At 42.0% G+C, this 20,163-nt stretch overlaps 1 protein-coding gene across 1 annotated transcript; it reads right to left on the reverse strand.

Moving 5' to 3' along the window:
• Window positions 1–160: 160 nt before the first annotated feature.
• On the reverse strand, window positions 161–18,424 carry LOC110537096 (non-selective voltage-gated ion channel VDAC2). The gene is made up of 8 exons (XM_036937086.2): window positions 18,279–18,424; window positions 15,159–15,230; window positions 9,385–9,434; window positions 3,414–3,619; window positions 3,004–3,225; window positions 2,552–2,702; window positions 2,391–2,448; window positions 161–2,280 (listed from the first exon to the last, which is right to left on the reverse strand). Exons 1-8 carry the CDS (start codon window positions 18,391–18,393, stop codon window positions 2,189–2,191), a joined length of 966 nt encoding a protein of 321 aa, XP_036792981.1. The 5' UTR covers window positions 18,394–18,424; the 3' UTR covers window positions 161–2,188.
• Between the last annotated feature and the right edge of the window lie 1,739 nt (window positions 18,425–20,163).

Below are 20,163 nucleotides of genomic sequence, written 5' to 3' on the forward strand. Positions count from 1 at the left end.
GGGACAGACTGCAGGAGCAGCTTTCTCTGGAACCCCCACAATTAGAAATTCAAAATACATATGGAAAGTATTACAACTGAACCAAATACTGAAATTATCACTACTACTATCACTACTTCTCACTTCAGCGTTAACGGACAATGAGAAACAAAAGACATGATCAAGTCAATGTGTTTATTAGAATTCCATTACTTGAAGTTGGAAAAAATGTGGTACTGTGTCTAAACACACAAAATCAAAGTGATTCACAATTATGTCAACAAATGGAAAGAAAACAAAGATAAATGGATAACTGGTTTATGACTTGGTGAAGGAAACAGTTGAGTTCCACACAACAGCCTGTGACATGATCCCTTCAAGTGTTTTCTGACTGTAGGAGTGGTGAAACTAAGAGGAGAATATGTATACCATGTACAGAGAGTGGGAATGACAGGGAGTGTTGATTAGCTTCCAATGGGACCGATGGCAGCCAGGAAGGGGTGTCGGTCCAAAGTAGCATGAGCAACAACATTCTAGAATGGCACCAAGACACTCATTTTAGAACAGACTAAATAAATCCCTGAACAGAAATTCTAACTCATGAGTCGCTCAAAATACTCTCAAATAGCTCCATGTCCACGTCCCTCTTCACGTGACCACAGATCTTAACTAGATAGATGAAAGCAACACTGTAGAAATGCCACCTATTCTAACCTACTGGAAGATTCCACCATATTATTTTCACCTACCAGCTGGTATATACAGAAGTGTGGCAAGTTTCAAAGGAGAGGAAAATATGAGTGTTTCAAAGGAGAGGAAAATATGAGTGTTTCAAAGGAGAGGAAAATATGAGTGTTTCAAAGGAGAGGAAAATATGAGTGTTTCAAAGGAGAGGAAAATATGAGTGTTTCAAAGGAGAGGAAAATATGAGTGTTTCAAAGGAGAGGAAAATATGAGTGTTTCAAAGGAGAGGAAAATATGAGTGTTTCAAAGGAGAGGAAAATATGAGTGTTTCAAAGGAGAGGAAAATATGAGTGTTTCAAAGGAGAGGAAAATATGAGTGTTTCAAAGGAGAGGAAAATATTTGAGTGTTTCGGGACACATGTAGAACTGCATTCAGCGGACGATACTCCTGACAGGTCCTTCGCTAAAATCTTACTGAAACTCTCCTGCAGACGCCCCTATTGTTCAGTGGTTACAGTAACAGCAGATGGTAGCAGTGGTCAAATGGTGGATTCATTCTCAAGGTTGGACTCAATTAAAATCTCACTTCAGTCAAATGAGGAATTAAAACATAAATTGTCTGAAATGAGATGAGTTCTTACGCCAACCCTGTTTCTTGTGGCTTTAACCGGTCTCTTTCCACCCACCCAGCCCGACCAAAACCAACAACGGTTTACATCCGTGATATGAAAACATACAATTGAGTCGTACATAATGTCCAACATCACTAAAACATCATATGATCACACCTAGTTTAACTGATACCATGGTCCACGACTGACAACAGCACAACCAAAATACAACATTTGATACTCAAACCAATACAAAAGAAACAGACAGACGGAGCACTTTTTTTTTACCAAGGGAACACTAGACTTCAAATGCATGAGGCTTCCATTCTTACCAAGCCTTCCGTTCTACCCCAGATATTCATTCAGACATGTTTACAATGAAAGACGAAGGGGAATATATACACGTACATAAGCATACATGAGCTACAAGTTTCCCAAGGACTACTCCCCTAAACCCCTACTGAGAGGTGACTCTTCAGTTACCAGTCAGATGACAAAACTCCCCTGCGCTTCTGTACAACGTCAGTTAAAGGGGAGGTATCCATCTTATGTGCCTGCCTTTCCCCTCTAAGACTGAAACACTTTCTTTAAAACAAGATGAACGGTAGTGGTAGCTAACTATCTAAACCAAAGGACTAGAATATATAATGGCCATGACATTACAGAATGTCTCTCAGAATTCATTCAGGTTATTTAGCTACTTCAGTCATGACGGACATGGCTGCCACGGGTTTGACTATTCCTGCCTAAACACTTAGTGTGTGTGTGTGTGTGTGAGAGACAGAGGTGTAGGAATGGAGAGGCTACATGAAGATGGTTTTGGATAAGGGCTGTGGTAGGATTTGCATGTGGTTGGGAATGGAGGTGTGATTGGTTCTGAGCTCTTCTCTTGGTTGGTGGGTTTTGTTCCTGCTTTATGCCTCCAGCTCGAAGCCCAGGCCAACCTTGTGACCGCCGGTGTTGAAGTTCTTCCCATCGATCAGGGCTGACAGAGTCACCTTCACACCTACACGCACAGAGGAGAATAATATTACTGGAGGTGTTAAACACTACAGCTAGACCTAACACGACGGTTGTGCTTAGATCATAACCTTCTCTGTTGTGATTGTTACTCACCTGGCCTGAGGCTCTGGGTGTAACCGACTCCAATCAGGCTGGCGTTATTCACTTTGGCCTGCAGGGGGAGACAGAGACAGCCAGAGAATGTGTGTTAGTCTGTAAAGCTGGCTGAAGTCCCGCCAGGGTAAAGCGTGTAAATGGAAGTGTGTGTTACTCACAGACAGGGAAGCATCTTTGTCTAGAGCGTATTTGGCTGCGATGCCGAAGCGTGTGTTGTTGCTGCCGGCCGTCCAGGCCAGAGTGACTGCCGTCTCCAGCTGGTCATCCACTTTCTGGTAGATAGAACCCCCAAATTCAGTCCCATCGTTACTGAGAGAGGAGAGAGAGAGCAGTTAACAGACATGCCCAAATCAACCCCTAGTTCATACTCCTAGACACCTTCTGGTGGGTGGAACCCTCTTAATTATGTTCCGTCATTACTGAAAGAGAGGGAAGGTAACACAGAAACTCCTTCCTACTCTAACCTCCATACCATTACTGCTGAGAGACACGGGGCAACTGCAGCCACGGTTCCCAAACTTTACCATCTAACACATTCCACATTTCTGATGACTCACTCAAAAACAAAACCAGTGTTTCTGGGCAAGATCCACTGCATTGAGATACTCACACGTTGGTGTGGAGCTGGAAGTCTCCAGCCTTGTATCCCAGGGCGAAGTTGTTCTGGGCCAGTTTGGACTTGGCCGTGTCAAAGGCCATCTGGTACCCGGCCAGCCAGCCCTCATAGCCCACCACGGCTGCTGCGTGGATGATGGGACCCTCGAAGTCGACGTCACAGCCCACATTAAGGAATTCACGCTTGTAGCCAGTCTTCAGCTTGCCACTCTTCTTACTGAGGACAGATGGAGAGGAGACAGGAAAATTAGACACCCAACAAATAACCTTTCATATCTGATCCTTCACACTCCAAAAAAAGAAAGGCGATAACATATTTCATTAATAAATCCTAAATCATTTCATATTTTTTTGTCAAAAGGAATAACGTGGTATGTCATTAACAGTTTGATGTCCCTCTCTCACCCAGTGTTTGGTACGAAGGATGTGTCCAGAGCCAGCTTGAGACCTTGAGCCAGCTGGTCCTCCACAGTGACCTCTGTAGCCAGAGTGTTGTCGGTGTTCCACTTCTGGTTGAAGCTCAGGCCCAGCTCCTTCATCTTGTACTTTGTCTCCAGGTTACCAGCTGCCTTCCCTGTGTCTGTGTTACTGGAACCTGATGTGTTGAACTCCTGATGGGGAGAGAAGAGAGAGTGAGAAAAAGAGGAAAATGTATGAGGCAAGAGATGGTAGAGAGAGAGTTGGTCAAATAGTTTAAAGTGAGTGAGTGAGATCTAGAAAAGCAGATTTTTGAAAAGGGAAGTTTTTTGCTTACAGCAAAAAAGGACACCCTGTATGATTAATGAACTATGTAAGGAGAAACACAGAAAACAGATTACAGGTAATAGAGCATGAAAAGGTTCACCAGGAAAATAAAGGTCAAGAAAGTGAGGGATGCAAGGTAAGGAGGGTGGATAGGTGGGTGGGAGGAAGTATAGACAGAAACACTATATATATACACAAAAGTATGTGGATACCCTTTCAAATGAGTGGATTCGGCCATTTCAGACACAGCAGTTGCATCCCTCACTTCGAGCACACAGACATGCAATCTCCATAGACAAAAATTGTCAAGATAATTACCTTACTGAAGAGCTCAGTTACTTTCAACATGGCATCATCATAGGATGCCACCTTTCCAACAAGTCAGTTTGTCAGATTACTGCCCTAATAGAGCTGCCCCGGTCAAATAAGTGCTGTTAATGTGAGGTGGAAACATCTATGCGCAACAACAGCTCAGCCGCGAAGTGGTAGGCCACACAAGCTCACAGAACAGGACCGCAGAGTGCTGAAGAGCGTAGAACGCAACAATAGTGTGTCCTCGGTTGCAACACTCACTACAGAGTTCCAAACTGCCTCTGGAAGCAACAGCAGCACAAGAACTGTTTGTCGAGAGCATCATGAAACGGGTTTCCATGGCCGAGCAGCCGCACACAAGCCTAAGATCACCATGCCCAATGACAAGCATCGTCTGGAGTCTCTCCCCCCCCCAGTCACTGGCAGCAGAGAACTGGAAGGAAAGGCGGCCAAAGGGGGTGTTGGCTTTGGGGATGACCAGTGAGATACACCTGCTGGAGCACGTGCTACGGGTGGGTGTTGTTATCGTGACCAGTGAGCTGAGATAAGGCGGGGCTTTACTTAGCATAGACTTGTAGATCACCTGGAGCCAGTGGGTCTGGCGACGAATATGTTGCAAGGACCAGCCGACTAGAGCATACAGGTCGCAGTGGTGGGTGGTATAAGGCACGTCGGGAACAAAACGGAAGGCACTGAAAGACTACATCCAGTTTGCTGAGTAGAGTATTGGAAGCTATTTGTAGATGACATCGACAAAGTCGAGTATTTACTAGGGTAAGTTTGGCGGCTTTATTTGCTAAATAGAACGCCAATTCTAGATTTGATTTTGGAATGGAGATGTTTGATATGAGTCTGGAAGGAGAGTTTCCAGTCTAGCCAGACACCTAGGTATTTGGAATTGTCCACGTATTCTAGGTCAGAACCGTCCAGAGTAGTGATGCTAGTCGTGCGGGCAGCGAACAGATGAAAAGCATGCATTTGGTTTTGCTAGCGTTTAAGAGCAGTTGGAGGCCACGGAAGGAGTGTTGTATGGCATTGAAGCTCGTTTGGAGGTTAGTTAACACAGTGTCCAAAGAAGGGCCAGATGTATACAGAATGGTGTCATCTGTGTAGAGGTGGATCAGGGAATCACAATCAGCAAGAGCAACATCGTTGATATATACAGAGAAAATAGTTGGCCCGAGAATTGAACCCTGTGGTACCCCCATAGAGACTGCCAGAGGTCCGGACAACAGGCCCTCCGATTTGACACACTGAACTCTGTATGCGAAGTAGTTGGTGAACCAGGCAAGGCAGTCATTTGAGAAACCAAGGCTATCGAGTATGCCTATAAGAATATGGTGATTGACAGAGTCGAAGGCCTCGGCCAGGTCGATGAAGACGGCTGCACAGTACTGTTTTCTATCGATGGCGGTTATGATATCGTTTACTACCTTGAGTGTGGCTGAGGTGCACCCATGACCAGTTCGGAAACCGGATTGCACAGCGGAGAAGGTACAGTATATCCATTTATTGGATATTTCAAACTTTTTTAACAAATCAAAAACTGAAAAATTGGGCGTGCAAAATTATTCAGCCCCTTTACTTTCAGTGCAGCAAACTCTCTCCAGAAGTTCAGTGAGGATCTCTGAAGGATCCAATGTTGACCTAAATGACTAATGATGATAAATACAATCCACCTGTGTGTAATCAAGTCTCCGTATAAATGCACCTGCACTGTGATAGTCTCAGAGGTCCGTTAAAAGCGCAGAGAGCATCATGAAGAACAAGGAACACACCAGGCAGGTCCGAGATACTGTTGTGAAGAAGTTTAAAGCCGGATTTGGATACAAAAAGATTTCCCAAGCTTTAAACATCCCAAGGAGCACTGTGCACGCGATAATATTGAAATGGAAGGAGTATCAGACCACTGCAAATCTACCAAGACCTGGCCGTCCCTCTAAACTTTCAGCTCATACAAGGAGAAGACTGATCAGAGATGCAGCCAAGAGGCCCATGATCACTCTGGATGAACTGCAGAGATCTACAGCTGAGGTGGGAGACTCTGTCCATAGGACAACAATCAGTCGTATATTGCACAAATCTGGCCTTTATGGAAGAGTGGCAAGAAGAAAGACATTTCTTAAAGATATCCATAAAAAAAGTGTTGTTTAAAGTTTGCCACAAGCCACCTGGGAGACACACCAAATATGTGGAAGAAGGTGCTCTGGTCAGATGAAACCAAAATTTAACTTTTTGGCAACAATGCAAAACGTTATGTTTGGCGTAAAAGCAACACAGCTGAACACACCATCCCCACTGTCAAACATGGTGGTGGCAGCATCATGGTTTGGGCCTGCTTTTCTTCAGCAGGGACAGGGAAGATGGTTAAAATTGATGGGAAGATGGATGGAGCCAAATACAGGACCATTCTGGAAGAAAACCTGATGGAGTCTGCAAAAGACCTGAGACTGGGGACGGAGATTTGTCTTCCAACAAGACAATGATCCAAAACATAAAGCAAAATCTACAATGGAATGGTTCAAAAATAAACATATCCAGGTGTTAGAATGGGCAAGTCAAAGTCCAGACCTGAATCCAATCGAGAATCTGTGGAAAGAACTGAAAACTGCTGTTCACAAATGCTCTCCATCCAACCTCACTGAGCTCGAGCTGTTTAGCAAGGAGGAATGGGAAAAAATGTAAGTCTCTCGATGTGCAAAACTGATAGAGACATACCCCAAGCGACTTACAGCTGTAATCGCAGCAAAAGGTGGCGCTACAAAGTATTAACTTAAGGGGGCTGAATAATTTTGCATGCCCAATTTTTCAGTTTTTGATTTGTTAAAAAAGTTTGAAATATCCAATAAATGTCGTTCCACTTCATGATTGTGTCCCACTTGTTGTTGATTCTTCACAAAAAAATACAGTTTTATATCTTTATGTTTGAAGCCTGAAATGTGGCAAAAGGTCGCAAAGTTCAAGGGGGCCGAATACTTTCGCAAGGCACTGTATGGTGGGATTCGAAATGGTCAGTGATATGTTTATTAACTTGGCATTCGAAGACTTTAGATAGGCAGGCAGGATGGATACAGGTCTATAACAGTTTGGGTCTACAGTGTCACCCCCTTTGAAGAGGGGGATGACCGCGGCAGCTTTCCAATCTTTAGGGATCTCGGACGATACGAAAGAGGTTGAACAGACTGGTAATAGGGGTTGCAACAATGGCGGCGGATCATTTTAGAAAGAGAGGGTCCAGATTGTCTAGCCCAGCTGTTTTGTTCGGGTCCAGGTTTTGCAGCTCTTTCAGAACATCTGCGATCTGGATTTGGGTGAAGGAGAAGCTGGGGAGGCTCAGGCAAGTAGCTGCGGGGGGTGCGGAGCTGTTGGCTGGGATTTGGCTAGTCAGGAGGAAAGCATGGCCAGCCGTAGAGATATGCTTATTGAAATTTTCCATTATCATGGATTTATCCGTGGTGACCATGTTACCTAGCCTCAGTGCAGTGGGTAGCTGGGAGGAGGTGCTCTTGTTCTCCATGGACTTTACAGTGTCCTCAAACTTTTTGGAGTTAGAGCTACAAGGTGCAAATTTCTGTTTGAAAAAGCTAGCGTTTGCTTTCCTGACTGACTGTGTGTATTGGTTCCTGACGTCGCTGAACAGTTGCATTTTGCGTGGGACTGTTCGATGCTATTGCAGTCCGCCACAGGATGTTTTCGTGCTGGTCAAGGGCAGTCAGGTCTGGAGTGAACCAAAGGCTCGCCACCATTGGACTGGAACAGGAAATGCCATTGCACTGGAACAGTGGAAATGCATTCTCTGGAGTGATGACTCATGCTTCACCATCTGGCAGTCCAACGGACAAATCTGTGTTTGGCAGATGCCAGGAGAACGCTACCTGCCCCAATGCATAGTCCCAACTGTAAAGTTTGGTGGTGGAGGAGGAATAATGGTCTGGAGCTGTTTTTTCATGGTTCGGGCTTAGTTCCAGAGTCAGACCCTTAGTTCCAGTGAAGGGAAACCTTAACACTACAGCATACAATGACATTCTAGAATATTCTGTGCTTCCAACTTTTTGGCAACAGTTTGGGGAAGGCCCTTCCCTGTTTCAGCATGACAATGCTCCCGTGCACAAAGTGAGGTCCATAAAGAAATAATTTGTCGAGACCAGTGTAGAAAAACTTGACTGGCCTGCAGAGCCCTGACCTCAACCCCATCGAACACCTTTGGGATGAATTGGAACGCCGTCTGCGAGCCAGGCCTAATCACCCTACACCAGTGCCCGACCTCACTAATGCTCGTAGCTGAATGGAAGCAAGTCCCCGCAGCAATGTTCCAATATCTAGTAGAAAGCCTTCCCATAAGAGTGGAGGCAGCAAATGGGGGACCAACTCCATATTAATGCCCATGATTTTGGAATGAGATGTTCGACAAGCAGGTGTCCACATACTTTTGTTCATGTAGTGTAGGTGCAGCAAAGCAGTGAATGGCAGTCAGTGGTTGAAGCTGGACAAAGAAATGGATGACAAAATTAAATTAGTTGAAGAGACAAGAATTAAAACATTGACACCAGTCAATCCAGATGGACAAAGAAATGGATGTGAAATACATGTAAATTAGTTGGACAAAATTATAATAGTCACTGGACAGTGATGTAGATGCAAACAGACTAACAGTACCATCTGCTGGACACAAGGATGCTAAAACAAGACTTAACAGTGAAATCAGAGTCTGTCGATGCATCTTCCAGCACGTATCATGTTGTACATACATAGAGACATCAGCACACTGTGGGAGAGAGTCTTACCATCTAAAATAGAGTGCAGTCCAGGAGGCAGGGGGACAGAGCAGGGGTTAGGATAAGCAGATGGAGACAAACAGGCCCCACACACAGTCTTAAACACAAGCTGCCTCTCACACACACAGCCTGTCATATCTCTTTATCCTGAAGCATAAAGCCAAGCAGAGCCAGCAACATCACCTAGCAACCTGTGAACCTTAGAGCCCAGAATTACAAACCGTTAGAAGGGTCGTTATTACAGTACCATAGAGAGACAAGGGTTATTTCTAAAATTAGTCACAGAATCACTACTAATCACTACTAATCATCTACTTTTTCCTCAAAGAAAGAAAAATGTTCTACTAAGATGTTCTACTAAGCAAGAAGGAATGTTAATGACTGATTAACATTAACAGAGAGAGAAAGAGCAGCCGAGGAAGCGCAGGTGGTACAGTGGAGGGGGGAGAGAGAGAGAAAGAGCAGCCGAGGAAGCGCAGCTGGTACAGTGGAGGGGGGGAGAGAGAGAGAAGTGGAAAAGGGGAGGACAGAAACAGAAGACTCACCACTCCACTCTGAGACTTGGTCTTCAAGTCCAGCTTCACGATGCCGAAGCCTTGAGGGTTAAATAAGAGGTTGAGGAGCTAAGTATATATTTGAGCAGACTTGAAGAACAATGACAATTTGCTTATGATGTGTTGAGTTACATCATGGTTTGCATTTAGGGATGTGCATCTTTCCCCTTCAAGACGTTTCGATTCGTATCCAGATACATGGGCTCCAACATGATACAGGAACGATATGCTTCAGTTTGAATCGATTCGGTGCCATTTCAGCTCCATGCGATTCGATGCACTAACATATGCTGCATAAACCCAGTTACCTCACATTGGTAACATTGCTTTAAGGGTCCATAATAAACCAATTATATAAGGCATTTATAAATTGGGTATTCCCCATGTATTAACTCGCTACTCAAACAATAATAAACCATTTACTAACCAATAGTAAAGCATTGTTGCAGTCCCTAATCTAGAGTGAGTGCAATTTAAACTACTACATTTTGAGTGACCAGTATAACTTCTCACAAAAAGATGGGCATGCCAATTGTAGACATTCTTGCTGTACCTGGTAAAAGAACAATTATACAACACAGGATGTTTAAGTAAACTCAGCAAAAAAAACATGCTTCACTGTAGGGATGGTGCCAGGTTTCATCCAGATGTGATGCTTTGCTTTCAGGCCAAATAGTTCAATATTGGTTTCATCAGACAAGATAATCTTGTTTCTCACGAGTCCTTTAGGTGCCTTTTGGCAAACTCCAAGCGGATTGTCATGTGCCTTTTACTGAGGAGTGGCTTCCATCTAGCCACTCTACCATAAAAGGCCTGATTGGTGGAGTACTGCAGAGACGGTAGTCCTTCTGGAAGGTCCTACCATCTCCACAGAGGAACTATGGAGCTCTATCAGAGTGACCATTGGGTTCTTGGTCACCTCCCTGACCAAAGCCCTTCTCCCCCGATTGCTCAGTTTGACCGGGCGGACAGCTCTAGGAAAAGTCTTAGTGGTTCCAAACTTCTTCCATTTAAGAATGATGGAGGCCACTGTGTTCTTGGGGACCTTAAAAATTGCAAAAATGTTTTCGTACCCTTCCCCAGATCTGTGCCGAGACACAATCCTGTCTTGGTGCGCTACGGACAATTCATTCGACCTCATTGCTTGGTTTTTCCTCTGACATGCACTGTCAACTGTGGGACATTATATAGACAGGTGTGTGCCTTTCCAAATTATGTCCAATCAATTGAATTTACCACAGGTGAACTCCAATCAAGTTGTAGAAACAGCAAGGATGATCAATGGAAACAGGATGCACCTGAGCTCAATTTCGAGTCTCATTGCAAAGGGTCTGAATACTTATTTAAATAAGGTCTCTGTTTTTATTTTTTTAAACATTTCTAAAAACCTGTTTTTGTTTTGTCATTATGGGGCACTACATTTTTAAAATTTAACTAGGCAAGTCAGTTAAGAATAAATTCTTATTTACAATGATGGCCTAGGAACAGTATTGTGTGTAGATTGATGAAGAAAATAACTGATTTAATCAATTTTAGTACAAGGCTGTAACGTAACAAAATGTGGAAAAAGTCAAGGGGTCTGAATACTTTCCGAATGTAGTGTAGGCCCATCTCATTATCTTATTCAAATGTTAGGCAATGTTGGAATGATTTAACTGTTTTGCTTACTTTGTGTATTATAATTAGCTCGTGTGCTTTTCTTGACGAGGAGCAGATACTATATAATGTTGTTGTGTCTAACCATATTTGCCAGTGACAATCTACCATTAAAATATTTGTTTTCAACAAAAAGTTCAGTAATTGACCCATGTAATTCCAGTTGATAATGCAAGGATTGTTTTGTTTGCGCACTGCGCTGACTGTGCGTCGGTATATTGTACATAAGTGGATCCTCGCGATTGTATTTTCCTCCATTTTTAGACCACATAGGCCTAAGAAAATACTTAAAATGGTAGGCTAACCAAGTCTCTCTCGCTCTCCCTCTCTGTGTGAGAGTAAAGTTAAGGGCTCAACATCTTGTTGAATTTATTTGAACTAATATCTGAATTTCTGTTGGTGTCCATTTTGAAAGTGCTGAATGGATAGGCCCTTGTTTGCTTGCACTTGCTTATATTTAAGGCTAAGTGTTAATGATAAGAATAAACATTGTGAATTTACTGAACATACATTTAAATCATGTTTGTGTATGGTTCAAAAGTCAAAACTCATTTTGGCGTTCGTTATTATTTAAAGAGAATGCGGTTCTAGATTTATAGACTTACACATATCCACAAGGAGTCAGTAGTAACCACATTTGTTTAAGCAAGTCAGTCATATCAGCTATAGTTTTTAAAAAGGCAGTAAATAAGGCTTGATGAACTGTTGTGCTGCTAGACAAGGCTCCGCTGATAGCCAAGTGTAGCGGTGTTAAGGATTCACTCCATGGTGCTGAAAGTAGAGGTCGAACGAAAAGGATTTTTCAACGCCGATACCGATGATTGGCGGATCAAAAAAAGCCGATACGGATTATTCTGACTATTTTTTACATTTATTTGTAATAATGACAATTACAACAATACTGAATGAACACTTTTTTAAACTTAATATAATACATCAATAAAATCAATTTAGCCTCAAGTAAATAATGAAACCTGTTCAATTTGGTTTAAATAATGCAAAAACAAAGTGTTGCAGAAGAAAGTAAAAGTGCAATATGTGCCATGTAAAAAAGCTAATGTTAAAGTTCCTTGCTGGTGGTTCCTTTTAACATAAGTCTTCAATATTCCCAGGTAAGAAGATTTAGGTTGGGGTTATTATAGGAATTATAGGACTATTTCTCTCTATACGATTTGTATTCATATACCTTTGACTATTGGATGTTTTTATAGGCACTTTAGTATTGCCAGTGTAACAGTATAGCTTCCGTCCCTCTCCTACCTGGGCTCGTACCAGGAACACATCGACAACAGTCACCCTCGAAGCAGCATTACCCATGCAGAGCATGGGGAACAACCACTCCAAGTCTCAGAGCGAGTGCCGTTTGAAATGCTATTAGCGCGCACCCCGCTAACTAGCTAGCCATTTCACATTGGTTACACCAATCTCGGGAGTTGATAGGCTTGAAGTCATAAACAGCGCAATGCTTGAAGCACAGCAAAAAGCTGCTGGCAAAACGCATGAAAGTGCTGATTGTGCCTACCATCGCTCAGTCAGACTGCTCTATCAAATCATAGACTTAATTATAACATAATAACACACAGAAATACGAGCCTTAGGTCATTAATTTGGTCGAATCCGGAAACTATCAGCTCGAAAACAAAATGTTTATTCTTTCAGTGAAATACGGAACCACATTTTATCTAACGGGTGGCATCCCTAAGTCTAAATATTCCTTTTACATTGCACGACCTTAAATGTTGTCATAATTACGTAAAATTCTGGCAAATTAGTTCGCAACGAGCCAGGCGGGCCAAACTGTTGCATATACCCTGACTCTGCGTGCAATGAACGCAAGAGAAGTGACACAATTTCACCTGGTTAATATTGCCTGCTAACCTGGATTTCTTTTAGCTAAATATGCAGGTTTAAAAATATATACTTCTGTGTATTGATTTTAAGAAAGGCTTCAATGTTATGTTTATGGTTAGGTACACATTGAAGCAACGACAGTCCTTTTTCGCGAATGCGCACCGCATTGATTATATGCAACGCAGGACACGCTAGATAAACTAGTAATATCATCAACCATGTGTAGTTATAACTAGTGATTATGATTGATTGATTGTTTTTTATAAGATAAGTTTAATGCTAGCTAGCAACTTACCTTGGCTTCTTACTGCATTAGCGTAACAGGCAGGCTCCTCGTGAGGCAGGTGGTTAGAGCATTAGACTACTGTAAGGTTGCAAGATTGAATCCCCGAGCTGACAAGGTAAAAATCTGTCATTCTGCCCCTGAACAAGGCAGTGAACCCACTGTTCCTAGGCCGTCATTGAAAATAAGAATGTGTTCTTAACTGACTTGCCTAGTTAAATAAAAGGTGTTAAAAATGTTTTTGCCGATTTCCGATTGTTATGAAAACTTGAAATCGGCCCTAAATAATCGGCCATTCCGATTAATCGGTCGACCTCTAGCTGAAAGGAAAGCTCTGCTGTTGGCACAGTTTTATGTACTGTAGTACCTAACAGTTTATGGCCACCGTTTGTCAGTGTTATAGTGCAATGAATGTATTGTTTCGTGTTGTGGCTTTGCTGGCATGCATCTAAAATGTTTTGAGTTTGTCCCACCAAGATTTACCTGCTAATATCGCCACTGCTCTATATATCAAAAATAATACCATATTACACTATTACACTAATTGCAAAACTAACAAAATTATTGCTGTTGGTGAACCTGAATAATCAAAATAAAATCTATTGTAGCAGGTAGAGCCTATAGCCAGATGAGAGTTGTCTCCGGCAGCTTACTTTTAGTCTGGTAAAATACATTTTTCAACAGCGCATAGATAATAACCTAGAAAATTACATTGGTTGTCAGTTAACTAATAAAACCTTATATTGCGCTAGTCATTTGGGGATTTTAATGCTGAAGGTGCCAGACACCGTATGTAGTTTGACTAGGCTACTGATAGTCCCTGGGATCATTCAGCAGGTAAAAGGACTTGAAGAGCAATGACTGTCAACGCAGTTACATGCTTAGTTCCACACTGAAGAAGAAGACGCATCAGGTGTTACAAAAAAATATATATTTTCAGAAGGTAGAAAGTAAGCACAAAGAGTGAATTAGTGATTCATAACGTTTGAATATATTTTCTGACCAATGCAGCTGCATCTAAAACATTTTAAAACAGAGATCAAGGCATATTGGTGAATCCTTACATCCCTATCTGCTTTGCAACAGTCCATAACCTCGCCAGCCAAGTGCAACTTAACATTTTTATGTATCACATTGGCTGATTCCCAGGTGACTTTGGTGTATCAAATTCTAGCACGACCAGACTATAAAACAGTAACTTTATCTGTTATTTCATGCTTCAGCTAACTCCTCTGACTGTCATTCATTGTCATGTGTGGAATTTTGGCTTCTCCTTGGTAAGCTAACTGTTCAGGTGTGCAAATGGTTTTACTATTTAGTAACCTATCATAGCCCTTGTTGATGATAGTTAGTAACTCACCATAGCCCTTGCTGAAGATAGTTAGTAACTCACCATAGCCCTTGTTGAAGATAGTTAGTAACTCACCATAGCCCTTGTTGATGATAGTTAGTAACTCACCATAGCCCTTGCTGAAGATAGTTAGTAACTCACCATAGCCCTTGCTGAAGATAGTTAGTAACTCACCATAGCCCTTGCTGAAGATAGTTAGTAACTCACCATAGCCCTTGCTGAAGATAGTTAGTAACTCACCATAGCCCTTGTTGAAGATAGTTAGTAACTCACCATAGCCCTTGTTGAAGATAGTTAGTAACTCACCATAGCCCTTGTTGAAGATAGTAACTCACCATAGCCCTTGTTGAAGATAGTAACTCACCATAGCCCTTGCAGAAGATAGTTAGTAACTCACCATAGCCCTTGTTGAAGATAGTTAGTAACTCACCATAGCCCTTGCTGAAGATAGTTAGTAACTCACCATAGCCCTTGCTGAAGATAGTTAGTAACTCACCATAGCCCTTGCTGAAGATAGTTAGTAACTCACCATAGCCCTTGCTGAAGATAGTTAGTAACTCACCATAGCCCTTGCTGATGATAGTTAGTAACTCACCATAGCCCTTGCTGAAGATAGTAACTCACCATAGCCCTTGCTGAAGATGTCCTTGGCAGCCTTGCCCAGGTCTGAGTATGAAGGAGGAACAGCCATTGTACCTGGAGAGGAGGAGACAAGTCAGGAAGGTCAACACATGCAAGTCATATACAGTTGTGGCCAGATATATTGGCTCCCTTGACAATATATTCCCCATTTCTTCTAAAATAAGTTGGGGGGGAAAATGGCCTCCTTACCTTGCTAATCGATTTAACATTGCAGAACTATTTTTATTTTTGTAAACTTAAGTTAACAATTAGATTTTCGAAAATAAAGACATGGAGAAAATGGACAAAATTATTGGCAACCCATAGCTGGTACTTGGTTGCACAGCCATTGGCCAAAAGAACTGCCAACAAATGTTTCTTGTAGCCATCAATGACCTTGCTGCACTTTTCTACTGGCAATTTGTCCCACTTTTTAGCAGTAAACTGCTCTAATTCTTCTATGTTTGAGGGGAGCCCTCCATGTGCTGTTTTCAGCTCTCGTCATAGGTTATGGGTGTGATTCAGATCTAGATCATCGCTGGCCGCTCCAGAACAGTCTAGTGATACTTCTTGAACCATTTCAGGGTGCTTTTGCTGTATTTTTGGGGTTGTTGACTTGCTGGAAGACCCACAACCATCAACAGAGACACTGTTTTTGGACACTGGGTTGAACATTACACTCCAAAACACAATGATAATCTGCTGATTTTATGTCTTGCACACATTCAATGCTCCCAGTATCAGAGGCAGCAAAGCAACCCAACAGCATTACCAAACCGCCCCACGTTTGATTTTAGGGAGGGTGTTATTTCCTTTGAATGCTTTATTTAGTCGTTGGTAAACATGAGACCCCACTGCCGAAGGAGACACAAGAAAGCCTAATTGAACTTCTCAAAAACTCCCCTAAACAAGCCTAAATCCTGTGGAAATGTTCTGTGGACCAATGAAACAAAATCAGAGCTCTTTGGCAATACAGATGAGCACTGTGTTTACTGACAACCAAATTAAGCAGTCAATGAAAAGAACACCCTCCAACAATCAAAGACGGGGAGGATTGATAATTCTGTGGGGTTTCCTTGCTGCCTCTGGTACGGGGGGCCTTGAACGTGCAAAAGGCATCATGAAATCAGAAGATTATTAGGTGTTTTGTAGTCCAATGTTGGACCGACCCAGTGTCCAAAAACTGGGTCTTCATTAAATGTTGTGGGTCTTCTTCCAGCTGGACAGCAACACCAAACACAAATCAAAAAGCACCCTGGAATGGATCAATAAGAGATGTTTAAGAAGTGCAAGGCTGCCAATATATTTGGCCGTAACTATGTCCCACTGCAATACTTGACTCAGTGTGTGATGTTCTAGAATGTTGCATACAGCTGACATGATACCTTCAGGACTGATTTGGAAGTTGTCACTAGAAATCTCAGGACTCTCCATTTTGCAAAGCAGTCCAGAAGGACTGCAGTGTGCCAGTGACTATTCTGCAGCATGACTTTCCTGCAGCAGACATTTTTTTCCTAGTGAATCATCAGTGTAGTATAGATGCCCTGTCACATATCCTTGGCAACCAGAGTGCTGGGAGGCTGGGTACCTAGGTCATGTGACCGGTTTCCCAGTGAGTGAGCTCAGCTGGAGAACAGATTGTTTCTTCTGGCAGGAAGCTAGCTAGGCCGACACCAGCATCACACACAGCACTGGATTAGCCTATAGCTTTGATTGACCTACATAACCGTAAGGAGATGCTTTTACATGCCATTCTGGGCAAGTTTCCAAACCTATCATCTCAAGGATAAACTGAAGTCAGAGGTGGCATGTATTTTCTTGACTGGGGACAACAGGAGCTTGCAGAACAGGCTGCAGTATTTACACATCTAGGCCCTTGTGATTTGACAGGACTGGGCATAGGCACATATTGTAACAATATTTGCAGTTATCACAATACCAAACAAATAGATAGTTGATTTTTACTTAGAATTTTATTTTCAGGTGGATTTTGAGTTACCTTGATCTGTCACAAAGCCAAAATATATGTCAGGTTAGTAATTATTTTTTTTATTTAACCAGGTAAGTTGACAGAACACACAGGGTGGGGGATGAATGAGCCAATTGTAGATAACTAGCTAGATGCATCTAATAATGAATACATTTTTTTTTTTTTAAGTTTAATGTTATGTCATCCTTCCAACCAGCTAACAGTAAGGCACTGGTTAATTCACTTGGCTGATTATCTTCTAATTTCAGCACGCAACGACAGCTACGCAACTTAGTTTAGCAAGATAGACTCAACCAGAAAAATGTGTGTTCATCTTGAAGGTGAGGGTCATAGCTATCAGTTACCAAGGTGAGAGTTCTCCTGTAAATGAACGCCACCAGCACAAATGAAAGTACCTAGATGGCTCGCTAGTTTATATATTTCCACAGCTACATTTTCATTTTTCTATTGTTTGCAAGACGAGTGGCGGGCGAACATATTTTGTGCACTGTCTATTTCTGACAAAGGACTGTAGATGGGGCCGTTTAAGAGAGTCAGTTGTGGTGGTTAGCCAGGCTAGTCAAACTGGTTAACATTAGCCAGCTGAAATGTTGGCTAGCGTAGATAACGTTACAGCTGCATGATGCACTGGAATCAGTAAGAGTAAATATGCCAACAACGACAAAAAGTATCATATATAAAAAGTTAAGTACTTAATTTGATAAATATTGCAGCTAGTTAGCCTCGTTAGCTAGTTAACTAACAGTAGCTAATAGTGGAAAAATAATGGTACACGCCCCTTATTTCTTTAAAAAAACAACTGTTAATCCTTTAAAACGTTAAATAGTTTCATCTCGTTAATTGCAACACAACTCTACCTGGGATTATACAGCACAACATTATGTAATATTTGCTAGCTAAAAGGTTAGCATGTTAACCACATTAGCTAAAACAGATGGACATTGGAATAGGCCCTTGTAGCGAGCTACCTAACATTAGCTAGTTGGTGCAGTGGCTAACCTTGGACAACCGCGCTGACTATTGTAGTGACATTTACTGTCAATGATTCATTCATGCGATGAATGGCATTATTAAAAAAAAAAAACATTCATGTTTTATATTAGCTACATCAACAGTTAAATGTTCATAGCTACCGATTTTATGATGTGAAGCAAGGAGAGGAGATGTCTGGTCCTTTTTCACCCTGTCAAAGCTAGCATCTGCCGGCCTGGCAAAGATAGGGCACAGTGAAGGAGACACAGGGAGCATGCGCAATTCACAGGGGCGACTGTTTGAACGACTGCAGAAATATGCAATTTACCTGCCGGTACATAATCCACATTTCTTCAATTAATTCCAGCATTTTCTAAAACAGTAGTAGTTTCAATTATTGTATTTATATTAGTCGAAGTGCATCTCAAATGTCAGCAATTTACAGCCTTTTTTTTACTGCTTACAGTTTGAAACATCATTATATTCGGACGAAAATAGATTTTTTTGTGCCCAATAATAAGATGAGAAAGATAAATCATCATCCCCCCCCCCCCCCCCCCCCTATGATCAAAATACGTTGAAAAAACGTTGAAAATAGTCTTGTGCTCACTGGGATAGGAAATGGGGAATGTAATGCTTACAAAGGGCCCAATGGCTGTGTTAGGGTCAAAATAATTTTCTATTTTATTTTTTTATTTATCCGTTATTTTACCAGGTAAGTTGACTGAGAACACGTTCTCATTTGCAGCAACGACCTGGGGAATAGTTACAGGGGAGAGGAGGGGGATTAATGAGCCAATTGTAAACTGGGGATTATTAGGTTACCATGATGGTTTGAGGGCCAGATTGGTGAAAAACACAATTGCTGTTGTCATTTACACCTGCACTTTAGGCCTGTGGCCACCCTGATAAAGTTTACAGCAGGATATTTGGAGAGGCAGCATTGGGAGCTATTTTTACAGTCTGGTTGGGAGAACGTGAGGTGTCTGTTTCTCAAACCATACACTCTAATGTACTTGTTCTCTTGCTTAGTTGTGCACCGGGGCCTCCCACTCCTCTTTCTATTCTGGTTAGGGCCAGTTTGCGCTGTTCTGTGAAGGGAGTAGTACACAGCGTTGCACGAGATCTTCAGTTTCTTGGCAATTTCACACATGGAATAACCTTCATTTCTCAGAACCAGAAAAGACTGGTGAGTTTCATAAGTAAGTCCTTTGTTTCTGGCCATTTTGAGTCTGTAATCGAACCCACAAATACTGATGTTTCAGATACTCAACTAGTCTAAAGGCCAGTTTTATTTCTTCTTTAATCAGAACAACAATTTTCAGCGGTGCTAACATAATTACAAAAGGGTTTTCTAATGATCAATTAGCCTTTTAAAATGATAAACTTGGATTAGCTAACACAACGTGCCCTTAGAACACAGGAGTGATGGTTGCTGATAATGGGCCTCTGTACATCTATGTTGATATTCCATTAGCCGTTTCCGGCTACAATAGTCATTTACAACATTAACAATATCTACAATGTATTTCTGATCAATTTGATGTTATTTCAATGGACAAAAACTAGTATTTTCTTTCAAAAACAAGGACATTTCTAATTGGCCCCAAACTTTTGCACGGTAGTGTATGTTATGGTTCAATCTTAGCTTTCCTTATCTCCTTTGTGACCTTCTGTGTCCCTGTGTATGAGGTTTCTGTGTTATGCACTATAGCCCATTACCACATATATGTATTATCTGCTGTTGGCTTGTGTGGATGTATGTATGTGTTATGCAACATAGCTGACTTGAAACATTGTTAACAGTTTCAAAGCCATGGGCCTTTCTCATGATGGAAAAATACAGAATAACATAAAAACGGACACATACAGAACGTAGTGTAGCAAACCACAGACTGTTTTTGTTAGAACTCAAACTTAACAATAACAGAAACCAGATATGTGATAACGGTATCTAGGGAATGAGCGCATTGATACTCGACACAGCAAGTTACATCTATCAACTGGAGCGCCCGGGGGCTGGTACCAGCTCGTACGACAACAATC

Source organism: Oncorhynchus mykiss, chromosome 12, assembly GCF_057628025.1.
Source record: "Oncorhynchus mykiss isolate SJ-2025 chromosome 12, ASM5762802v1, whole genome shotgun sequence".
NCBI classification, from domain to species: Eukaryota; Metazoa; Chordata; class Actinopteri; order Salmoniformes; family Salmonidae; genus Oncorhynchus; species Oncorhynchus mykiss.